The 12,107-nt window shown below is 46.0% G+C and overlaps 1 protein-coding gene across 2 annotated transcripts; it reads left to right on the plus strand.

Moving 5' to 3' along the window:
* Positions 1–1,139: 1,139 nt before the first annotated feature.
* On the plus strand, positions 1,140–5,660 carry LOC127342063 (B3 domain-containing protein Os01g0234100). Of its 2 annotated transcripts, none has more exons than XM_051367997.2 (10): positions 1,140–1,332; positions 1,722–1,904; positions 2,404–2,493; positions 2,585–2,674; positions 3,183–3,332; positions 3,659–3,693; positions 3,774–3,903; positions 4,264–4,470; positions 4,644–4,734; positions 4,840–5,660. In XM_051367997.2, the coding sequence occupies exons 1-10, from the start codon at positions 1,309–1,311 to the stop codon at positions 5,526–5,528; spliced, it is 1,689 nt and encodes a 562-aa protein (XP_051223957.1). In that variant the 5' UTR covers positions 1,140–1,308; the 3' UTR covers positions 5,529–5,660. The 2 variants fall into 2 exon arrangements, with proteins under 2 accessions (XP_051223957.1, XP_051223958.1); XM_051367998.2 differs by having other exon boundaries at positions 1,141–1,332; positions 3,780–3,903.
* Positions 5,661–12,107: the final 6,447 nt, after the last annotated feature.

A 12,107-nucleotide genomic window follows, 5' to 3' on the forward strand; every position in this document is an offset into this window, starting at 1 on the left:
AACTTGGCATACACATATGGATTGTTGACATATACGCGTGAAATTTGTGTTCGTATTTTTTGTGATATTTTAAAATGTTTTTCTCTGTAGCAGGAGCATGTGCACCTGAGATCAAAATTGCATTTCCTAGCTCCATAATTTCTTGGACCGGCTCTCCACTGATGACCGCGCCATCCACACAAGCAGTCGATAGTGATGAAGCCAACGGTAATGAGAAGCGTCGGGCGATAGATGACGACAGGACGATGATGCCTCTTGTTGACTTCATGCCTATTTTAAATACGCTTCTTAGATGTATATCTTGGCACCATGCCACATAGACCGGCTTGCAGATAATATTGGCTAAAAGTTTAATTAAGGTTAAAAAAAACCAAAATATTTCATAACTGGTGTACTTTGGAAGAAATTTTCCTAAATTTGGTAATTGGTGTCACAAATATAAAATAGAAGGTAAAATGCGTAATTTACTTTTTTTTTCCGGAAATGCACGTTTGATCCAAGGTGCATATGCCCTCTTTCCCCCCAAAAAAAAAGAATTTCAAAATATTAAAAAAAATCAGAGAAAAAATAAGCGCGTATATCTCCACATTCTACGTCATCACTTTTAGTTTCATATTAAAATAATAATTTTTGTAGCATGTGTAAAAAGACAAAACTCGACGTTAAAATAAGGCTTTTTACTAGGCATTATTTTCAAGCCATATAACAATTCACTTTTTTTTTTCTGAAACGACTTCATGAACACGTGTGATGTTGAGAGGTACGCGCAACACTTTATTTTGATTTTTAATATGTTTAAAATGTATTTTAAATAAAGGGAGCATGTGCACCCACGAGCAAAAGCACCATGTCCACTTTTTTTCCTCTGTTTATAAAGTATTTGTTTAAGGTCAGATTTGTTTGAAAAGTATTTGTTTAAGTTCAGATTAGTTTGAAAAGTTTTTGTTTAAAGTTCAGATTTCTTTGGAAAGGTCGGTGGAATGGTAAATGCAGCTTCATATGTGTACCACACTCTTCAAACTGCGTATCGATAAAATCAACGAAATTTATGGCGTCCATTTACTGTAGCCGAACGGTCATCTCTTTCCGGTTTTACCATTTTTTATTATTTGTTGCTACAGTGACATTCATTTCTCCTTTTCCTAGTTCCTTCCCTCGTCCCGTGTGCTGCCTGTACTTGCTCGTCAGTCCTCTCCCCAGAAACTCCACCCACATTGCAAATTTAAAGGCAAGAATCCTTCGGACCGGAGCGCAGGGACGAGCCACTGCAGAGAATTCGAGCTCCACGATTCCACCGGTGCAGAGGCGATGGCTATAGATTCGCAACTCAAGGCACGTCCGTGTCCTCCCCTTTACCGTCCTTTCTTTGATTTCTTAGTGATTCTTTTTCTTGCGAAGAGATTGCTTCGCGATTCATCTAGTTCGCGATGGGGTTCCTTTTTTCTCAGCCTTCTCTTGCATCTCGAGGGTTCCTCTGGCTTTATTTCACCGTCTTGTGATAATTTCCAAAAAAGAAGTGATTGCTGGACATTAAAAAAAAGTGTTCCTTGGAAAATAAATCCACATTGTTCTTTCCAATCATCCGGCTGGAGCTTTCCCTGTAGATCAATTGCCTGCGGCGTATCTCTAGATGGTTTTTATTTATTTTATTTTGATATCAAGAGGATCGATTTTTCACTGCATTTTGCATCGGACACTGAACTTGTTTCTCTGCTTTTCAGAGGAAGAGGGGGAGGCCGGCAGGAGCAAGTTCCCCGTCCGCCAAGAGAGGGAGGCCGGCAGGAGTAGGTTCGCCGTCCGCCAAGAGCAAGATGGAGCAGAAGATGGCACTGGTTCATCAAAGGCTCGCCTTGCTTGACAGCGGGAGCGACAAGGATGCTGATGTTGCGCCAGCGGCGGCATCGGTGAGGCCCTTCAGCTTAAGCTCGGCTAAGATTATTACCAGTCACTGCAGTAGTCTTTCAGGCGTTAGCTGTACTTTTGCGTTTCCGAAGCTTGATAACACTTATTATGTGGAACTGCCTCTGATACACTAAAATGGAGCCCAGAAATCATCGGCTCGTATTTTTCTTCACCAGCATTGTAGCAACTAGTACCTCCAATCGATTGGTGAGTGGCTGTTGCTGTACTTTGCCATTTTATTGGTTTTTCTTGTGCGTCCGTGATGCTGGGTCACACTTATGTGAATTGCCTCTGATAAACTAAAATGCACTATGGAATTATTTGCTTGTGTTTTTTTTTCTTGTTTATTTCCATATCACATTATCATGGTAGACGGTAGTGCAACCAATACTCATGACCTTGTGCATTATATCATATGTTATTGACTATCTCCTCCCTTTTTGGCATTTCTTATAAAACTCTGAATTTTTTCATGAGACCATGGATATTTGATGGTTGCAGGATGAGAAGCTTGCTGTCGTTCTTGATAAACAACCTACTGTAATTAATTGTGATGATACAGATGATGAGGAGGAGCATGTTCCTTTAAAAGTATGTGAAACGTTTGCTGTTGCTCTATTCTACAAATCAGGGTGTAAATTTAATGCAGATATTTTAATAGTTGGTTTCCTCGTGACGCCAGGTCGTGCCGCCAGGGAGAGTGGACAGTGAGCAAAAGAAGCTTCCTGGTGTTCCTCAAGCAGACAATAACCAGAATACTTACATTGCCAAAGTAAGATACAGTCCCTAGTTCCATTCTTGTCATTGTCGATGTGATCTGTGCTATAATATATGTGGATTGCCACCGTTTTTCCATCAATTTAAACTTTTGGTTCTACTGGTTGGTGCATGAAACTTAACATGGTATCAGCGCAGAGGTCTTGGGTTGAAATTTCGGCTTCCGCAATTTAGTATAATAATTGCTCTTACCCTCTTTCTGTCCACCTATAACCCTTATTGAGTCATATGTGAGATTCTATTCACGTGAGAGGGGGTGTTACAATATATGTGGATTGCTACCTTGTTTCCATCAGTTTGGACTTTTGGTTCTACTTGTTGGTGCATGAAACTTAACAGTCTGAACATTTCACATCATTTGAAATTAGAGCTAGTAAACAGAACTTCCAATTCTTAAAGTAGCTCACAATGCTTTAAAGATTTTGACACCCCAAATTTCACACCATTTTTCTAATCTCTCATTGAATAGAACGGCTAAAAGATTTTTGTTTGTTGGGTTTCAGAAGAAGAGAGGGAGGCCACCAGGTTCCAAGTCCCCCAAAGGCAACATGGAGCAGAAGTTGACATCGGTAAATCCGAGGCTTGCCTTGATTGAGAGTGGTAGCAGTAACAACAGCAGCAAGAGCGACATGGATGATGATCCTGTGCTGATGGTGAGATCCATGAAAAAGTTTCACATTGCCACATTGAAGAATTCTTCTTGTTCAAAGATTGAAATCACATAGTTTTATGCTATTCATTTTCAAAAAATGGATGCCACAATTGGTTTAAGTAGATATGAATGTCACACTTCAGAAGTCGGATAACTTGGTCAACAAAAATATTATGGGATGGGATTTCAGGACACAGTATTGAATGAGCTTGCTGTATAAATATCATAGTCTGTATAACTGTTGTATTCTGAAGCTCCATTTCCTCAACTCTTGTTTGTCCAAAACTGAAACAATGGACTAACAATAAATAAACTGTGACTTGACAGGTATCTGATGTTAATTGCCAAAAGACATGTACAAGGTACTTTTACTTTTTCTTGTTTTTTTCCTGAGTAAACTGCGTTAATCTTGTCCACTCATGCAATTTAATCTTTGAAAAAGCTATAGTGTTCAGGGAAACTGTGGGTCTGCTATGGAGAGAGCTAAGGAGGTACAGGGCAAGTTATCAGCAGAACATCCTAGCTTTGTCAGGGAAATGCTACATTCACATGTTGTAAAGGGCTTTTGGCTGGTAAGTCTCTGTAGATTATCTATTTCCCTGAGTATTCAGATATCATCATTTCTTATGAATTTGTGGACTTGAATATAGAATGAGATGAAACACCGGCTAAACGAACATTGCCTTTAAATTAATATATGAGAAAATCATCAAATTACTCGGAAAATTATGTCTGCGAAAGTGGAAACTACACAATTTTACAGCAAGTTGGGATATGTGAAATTTAGTTTTAGGGAGATCACAGAACTTAGAAGTAGTCTCTTAAGCTTAGTATGTGTGTGACATTTCCTGAGTGTTCACAGGTAACCTGAAAAAAATAACCTTCTTCATTTTATATCCTCTGCATTTCATTTTTGTGTTCCTCCCACCCAGGGTCTGCCGTCTAATTTCTGCAACAAGCATCTTCCAAAGGAGGACACTACTTTTGTGCTAGAAGATGAGGATGGGCATAACTGCGATATAAAGTATCTAGGTACCAAACAAGCACTCAGTGCTGGGTGGAGAGGTTTTGCTATTGATCATCGTATTAAGGTCGGAGATGTTGCTGTCTTTCAACTTGTGAGTTCAACAACATTTAAGGCAAGTGTTTCCCTATATAATTTCATTTTCTTGATCAGGCTTTTCACATTTATTGAGAGAGACTACATTCACTAATGCTTACAGGATACACCTTTCTTGAATTTTTTCTTTCATGCTCTGTCTACTTTTATCCAATAAGATTTTCGTCTTGTTTTTGTACACATTCCATTCAGGTCTATATATTAAGAGCAAATAACTTCACAACACCTGACGGAGCACTTGGTCTCCTGTGTTTGGAAGCTTGCAAGGAAAAGAATATATTGAGTGAGTCAAAGTTTATGATGTTGATTTTGCACTTGTGGATTTATTGCACATGGAGTGAGTCAAACTCTGGATCTTCTGAATCTTGTGTTGTATTCTTCAATGCAGAGGAAGCAAGTTCCAATGATGCGAAATGTAAGGAGGATCTAAAGATTACCGGAGTCAGTAGCAAAGCAGCTCACAGTAATAGCAGTAATCTAGTGGGTGAAACCATAGATGGCATCAGTTTTTCCGATACATATATCGATTTCGGGGATGTGACAAGTTTCAGCGACTTCAGCATAATCATAGACAGTTTGGTCATCGACTGCAAGTTCTCCGATCACCTGCGCAAGACGTACTATGAGCTCTGCTGTTCGCAAAAGTTGTTCCTTCACAAGAATCTTCTCAAACAGATAAACCTCACACTCGCAGTAGGAGTGATCATGGAGACTATCAACATCGCCGAGGGTATCAGGGCCTGCAAGGCGCACGCTTCTTCCCATGAGGACTTTGTTGTCTGGAAGAAGACCTTGGAGTCCTTTGAGCTCCTGGGCATGAATGTCGCTTTCCTAATCAAACGTATCGACGATCTCCTCAGCCTCCCCGCTCCATCAAGAGACCTTGCGGAGCACGAAGAGTACATAGAGATGAAACTCGAGCGGGCACGCGCGGAGGAGAAAATGAAAGAGCTTGATTCCAAGATGTCGGCTGTGAAGGTTGCACTGAAGAAAATTGATGTGGAGATGGAGGAGATGGAATCGAGCGTGAAACGGAGGGCCGAGATGCTGCAGCAGTTGGCAACTGCGCCGTGGTAGCAAAGCACGCCGATTCGAGCTACTACCGGTAATATTTTTTTGGTATGATGGCCATTGAGTATGCAGATGTAGATGATGCACTGGATGGTATGAAATATGGTCTAGCTTTGCAGATGGTTAGAACTGCATTGACATTGTGGCCACATTATTCAGCCAGAATTAAACCAACCACGTTAGAGCATCTCCAGCCGCGTCCCTCAAACCGTCCCCAAACCGCGCCGGATTGAGCGTTTGAGGGACGTGTTTCGTTCGTGCCGCGTTTGGGGGACGTCGCTCCCCAGTCGCGTCCCCCAAACAAAATTTCGCAAATTTTAAATTTAACGAGATTCGATTAAGATTCGTCCAAACTTACATAGATTCGAACGAAATTTGACTAAATTTAAACTAAACCTAATCTAGAACCACTTGCGGCGGCCGGAGGCATCGTAGTACTGCTGGAAGTTGTACATCTCGTCGGTGATGACCTCCTGCTTGACGCGCTCGTCGACGGGCTCGTCGACGGGCTCGTCCTTCACCGCGCCGCTTGGTCTTGCCTCGCCGTTGTCGGTGAGGTCCACCAGCGGCTTGCCGGAGTCGCGGATGGACAAGGCGATCGCCGTGTCGAGGTTGCCCCTCCAGGCGTCCTTGTCGTTCATGGACGCCAAGAACGCCGCCCGCAGACCTGGGCAGTCCTCGGGGTCGTCGCTGCTGGCGATGAGCCGCTGCTGCCGCTCGTACTCCGCCCGGCGCCTCTGCGCGACGCTTCCTCCGGCTCCTCCTTCACCTCCGGCTTCGGGATGAGGAGGGCGCCGCCGCGCCTCCCTTGCTGCCGCCGGCTGCCGCTGCCGCCACGCCTCGTGTTGACGGGCGTCGCCGGCTCGTCCTTCACCTCCCGTTTGGGGACGGTGTACGGTGCCGACCGGTAAGATGAGGACGGCGTCGATCGCGCCGGTCCTGAGGAAGAAGAGTGCGAGGAGGACGAGTACGTCGTCCTCCTCGGCTGCCATTGAGGAGACGGCGGCGGTGACGACGGCATCTCCAGCCTTGGAGCGCCGTTGCGGATGCCGTGGATGACGTTCTCGAGGGTGCGCCCAGGAACGCCCCAGAACAGGGCGCAGCCGTCCTTGTTCCAGCTATTGGGCCACCGACGAGCCCGTCGGTGCTGTGCATCTCGATGTCGTACTTCGCCTGGAAGTACGCCGTCCACCAGGCGTTGTTGTTGTTGGCCGCCCACGTCGGATCCAACCGCTCCTCGGCGGTGAGTTGAGCCCGACGGGCCTTGATGCCGTCCCTCCATTGGTCCGTGCGCGGCTTCGGCGGCGGCGGAACGCCAACGCCGTTCACGGCCATCCTCCAGCCGCCGCTGCTTGGCAGCCGCATGTCCGGCGGGACTGGATAGCGGGCGTTGTACAGCGCCCACGCCTCCGCCACGGTGAGGCTACCGCGGCCGAAGCCGTTCGCCGCGGCGATCTTGCGGGAGGACGAGCTCGACATTTTTGGAGCAGCGAGGAGAAGATCTGGGAGGGGGGAGGCGGCGGCGACGAGATGGTTTGTGAGCGGTGAGAACTGCAGGGCGTCTTTAAACAGCGGCGGCAGCGGGTGGTTGCATGCAATAACGCCGGCGCGGACGGCCACACGGCCATGCACGACGAGACGCGTCCCTGCGTCGCCAGGGAAAACAGGGACGCCATTAACGTCGACGGGGTTTTAGGCTTCCGAGCCGCTGACGCGTTGGGCCCGCGTTGGTTCGCTTCGCTTTTCGTTGTGTCTGGCGTGCCCAGAGCGTCCCATGTGGGACGGGGACGGGCGCCGGACACCGTATGGGGGCGCGCCGGACAAAAATAGGCTTTGAAGGACGCGACTGGAACGCGTTTTTTGTCCGGCGCGCCCCAAATCCCTTTGGAGGACGCTTTGAGGGACACGGCTGGAGATGCTCTTATATATACAACTTCGGAGTAGCTAGATATATGCCAAGTTGGTTACACTTCTTGCACAGTTGCACGGCAACCAGTATGTTGTTATCTTGTACACATCAAGTCGTGTAACGTAACCCCATCCCCCCTATGTATTTTTTTTTTCTTTGGGATTGCACTGGAATCGGAAGGGAGTGTAACGTAACCCCATCCCCCTATGTACGGAGTAATTTTTTTTCTTTGGGATTGCACTGGAATCGGAAGGGAGGGATTGCACTGGAATCGGAATTGTTGAGCGCGCTTCAATGTTCTCCCCATTTCGCTATTGTGCAGAACATCTCTAACTCTTCCTCTTGAATCATCTGCAAGCTCTGCCACTCCTTTTCATCGTCACGTGCTCTGGCTCTTCAATTTTGGCCTCCAGCAGATCGTCATCTCTATCAATGACATCATCATAGTCATTTTCCACACTCCCATTCTCAAAGGAGAAAAATGCGCATACCCGCAACTCTCGGGGCTGCCTTTCCGCAAACCAGTGACTTAAGTTTATTTTTGCGCAGACCAGCGACTCTAGCCCTAAAAGCATCTTCACCGGCGTCTCCCAAATAGTCACCAGCAGGGTTGCCGGCACTGCTGTATGGGGCATCGGCAGTGCATCCTTTATTTGGGGAGGCTGTTTCCACACCGGCGCCTCCCATACGGCGGCCCCAAAACTTTTTCTTTTCTTTTTTACAATCTTTTGAAACAACATATCAATCACATTTTTATTCATACTATATTTAATAATTCATATAAACACACAAATAGAATTAAATTATTCATGCAATCAAATAAATAGTACTTAAATTATTCATACAATCAATCAAACAAATAGTACTTAAATTATTCATACAACCAAACAAATAGAAATAAAATCATGCATTGTTGGTGGCTCCTCTCCTCGCCCACAAATGTGCAGCTAGATCCGCCTTCAGTTGTGCATGGACATCTGCATCTCGAATTTCATTGTGCATATGAATAAAAGCGGCAAATTCTTGGGGTACATGCTCTACCTCAGCGAGTGGCCCTTGATAATCAAATGGTTGATCATCATACACAGGTGCGTTGCGCTCGCTCTCAATGATCATATTGATCACACATGCGTTCATCACCTCCCACATCTGAGACTCGGATCAAGTGAGACCAGAGAGTACCTGACAATGGCGAAACGCTGCTGAAGCACTCCCAAAAGCACACTTGATGGCGCGTGATGCACACGTCCGTTGGGAACCCCAAGAGAAAGGTGTGATGCGCACAGCAGCAAGTTTTCCCTCAGAAAGAAACCAAGGTTATCGAACCAGTAGGAGATGAAGGCCACGTGAAGGTTGTTGGTGAAGGAGTGTAGTGCGACGCAACACCAGGGATTCCGGCGCCAACGTGGAACCTGCACAACACAATCAAAATACTTTTCCCCAACTTAACAGTGAGGTTGTCAATCTCACTGGCTTGCTGTAAACAAAGGATTAAACGTATGGTGTGGAGAATGATGTTTGTTTGCAAAGAACAGCAGAGAACAATGATTGCAGTAGATTATATTTCAGATGTAAAAGAATGGACCGGGGTCCATAGTTCACTAGTGGTGTCTCTCCAATAAGATAAATAGCATGTTGGGTGACAGTTGGGCAATTGACAAATAGAGAGAGCATAGCAATGCACATACATATCATGATGACTAATATGAGATTTACTTAGGGCATTACGACAAAGAACATAGACCGCTATCCAACATGCATCTATGCCTAAAAAGTCCACCTTCGGGTTAGCATCCGCACCCCTTCCAGTATTAAGTTGCAAACAACAAACAATTGCATTAAGTACTGTGCGTAATGTAAAAAATACAAATATCCTTAGACAAAGCATCATTGTTTTATCCCTAGTGGCAACATCACATCCATAACCTTAGAACTTTCTGTCACTGTCCCAGATTCAATGGAGGCATGAACCCACTATCGAGCATAAATACCCCCTCTTGGAGTGACAAGTATCAACTTGGCCAGAGCCTCTACTAGCAACGGAGAGCATGCAAGATCATAAAGAACACATATATGATAGATCAATAATCAACTTGACATAGTATTCCATATTCATCGGATTCCAACAAACACAACATGTAGCATTACAAATAGATAATCTTGATCATGATAGCAGCTCACAAGATCTAAACATGATAGCACAAGAGGAGAAGACAACCATCTAGCTACTGCTACGGATCCATAGTCCAAGGATGAACTACTCACGCAACAGTCCGGAGGCGGGCATGGTGATGTAGAGCCCTCCGGTGATGATTCCCCTCTCCGGCAGGGTGCCGGAGGTGATCTCCTGAATCCCCCGAGATGGGATTGGCGGCGGCGACGTCTCTGGAACTTTTCTCATATCGTGGCTCTCGGTACTAGGGTTTTCGCGACGGAGAGAATATATAGGCGAAGGGGCGGAGTCGGGGGACGCTCGAGGGGCCCACCTGATACGTCTCCAACGTATCTATAATTTCTGATGTTCCATGCTTGTTTTATGACAATACCTACATGTTTTGTTCACACTTTATATCGTTTTATGCGTTTTCCGGAACTAACCTATTGACGAGGTGCCGAAGGGCCAGTTGCTGTTTTCTGCTGTTTTTGGTTTCAGAAATCCTAGTAACACTCACTGTTCAAAAAATCGTCCGATTCAACGATTAATCGCCCGATTAATCCCTATTTTGTGGTCACCGATTAGCTGATAAACTCATTTATCGCCCTAACTCATTTATCGCCCGATTAACTCATTTATCGCCCGATTAATCGGCCGATTTGCCTATTAATCGCTAATCGTCAGCCGACCGAGTTAACCCCGATAAGCGATTTCCTCAACATTGGTAACACTACAAGAAAAGTTCTGATAGACAACGTCTCAAAATCGTCCGCTAAGGGGTATTTTTCATCGCCTATGGGCCTAACCCGACGATATGGGTTCTGTTGTCGAAACTGCGTCAGGCAAAGTCCTACGACGATTTTTTCGGTCCGTCGCGCTTGGGCGCCCTTCCGCCACGGAAAATCGGACCGTTGGAGAAGTGTTTCCGGGAGGCCGTTGACTGCTTATGTCATGCAAACTGACACGTGGCAGACGCCGTTAACTGGCACTTAACGGCGTTAACCGCTGAAACCCCGTTGTAGATGGTAGGCCCACACGAGGCCTGCCACGTCTTAAGCGGGCCGGCCCATTAAGCTTGCGGGCCGGGCCAGCTGACTTAGTTTGACCGGTCAACTATATAGCTGGGCTGGTCCATTAGTTACGTGGGCCGGGCCTAACCTCTAAGGTTGACTGGTCAAAACATTAATGGGCCGGCCCACTAAGCATGTGGGCCGGGCCGAATGCACTCGTTTGACCGGTCAACAGGCAAAAGGGCCGGCCCACAAAATATGTGGGACCCACTTTCATGTTATCGGGCCGGCCCATTTACCAAGTGGTGTCCACCTTAAAGCAAGTGGGCCGGCCCAAGAAGTTATTGGGCCGGCCCAATTAGCATGTGGGTCCCACTTTCCTGCTATCGGGCCGGCCCATTTAGTGCGTGGGGTCCACATTAGATCAAATGGGCCGGCCCACCAAGCCAGTGGGCCGGGCCAAAAGCACAGGTGGATCCCACTTTCCTGTTAATGGGCCAGCCCATTTAGTATGTGGGGTCCACCATATAGCATGTGGGCCGGCCCAACAAGATAGTGGGCCGGGCCAAAAACACAGGTGGGTCCCACTTTCCAGTTAAAGGGCCGGCCCATTTAGTATGTGGGGTCCACCATATAGCAAGTGGGCCGGCCCAACAAGCTAGTGTCTTAGGGCCAAAAGCACGAGTGGGACCCACTTTCCTGTTAACGGGCCGGCCCATTTAGTATGTGGGGTCCACCATATAGCAAGTGGGCCGGCCCAACACGCTAGTGGGCTGGGCCAAAAACGCAGTGGGTCCCACTTTCCTCTTAAAGGGCGGCCCATTTAGTATGTGGGGTCCATCATTTAGCAAGTGGGCCGGCCCAACAAGACAGTGGGCGGGCCAAAAGCACGAGTGGGTCCCACTTTCTCGTTAACGGGCCGGCCCGATAAGTAAGTGAGCCGGCCCAAAATGAAAGTGGGTCCCACACTATTGTTAATGGGCCGGCCCAATCTGTTATAGGGCCCTGGTTGTTTGACTAGTCAACTTGCATTAAATTTCATGAGCCTAAAATCTGATATCAATGATACACACAATTACATACACAAATAAAATAACTAGGAAAATTACAAGGCAATTAATGTGCCCAAATAAAAAAATTACATAGAATCATTGAGGACTTCTATTAGCATCATCAATAACACGTTGACATTCGGCAATCGCCTTGATTGAATCTTGTGTACTCTTGGTCAACATATCAGCTACAGACCTTAAAGCAGCAATACCATGTCTTTTATAAAGTTGACCTTGAGATGTTCACTGTTTGATGAAAAGAATGGTCTAGGTTGACGGCTATGAGAGGATGCATCGTAACAAAGATCAGAACTTTTTGTGGGCCTCTCTTCTAATGAAGATTGCTTCATCGTAATCGCATTACGATAATAATGCAAAAAGAGTTAAACGATGAACTATGCAAACATGTATTAAGCATTGTCAATATGAGATAGTCACAAGTACTAAGCGCAGACTTAC

Source organism: Lolium perenne, chromosome 3 (genome assembly GCF_019359855.2).
Source record: "Lolium perenne isolate Kyuss_39 chromosome 3, Kyuss_2.0, whole genome shotgun sequence".
Lineage (NCBI taxonomy): Eukaryota > Viridiplantae > Streptophyta > Magnoliopsida > Poales > Poaceae > Lolium > Lolium perenne.

Coding starts and splice junctions, on each gene's coding strand:
- LOC127342063 (XM_051367997.2), top strand. CDS start 1,309: ATGGCTATAGATTCGCAACTCAAG. Junction 1,333..1,721: donor CTATAGATTCGCAACTCAAG/GCACGTCCGTGT, acceptor TCTGCTTTTCAG/AGGAAGAGGGGGAGGCCGGC. Junction 3,694..3,773: donor TGCCAAAAGACATGTACAAG/GTACTTTTACTT, acceptor TCTTTGAAAAAG/CTATAGTGTTCAGGGAAACT.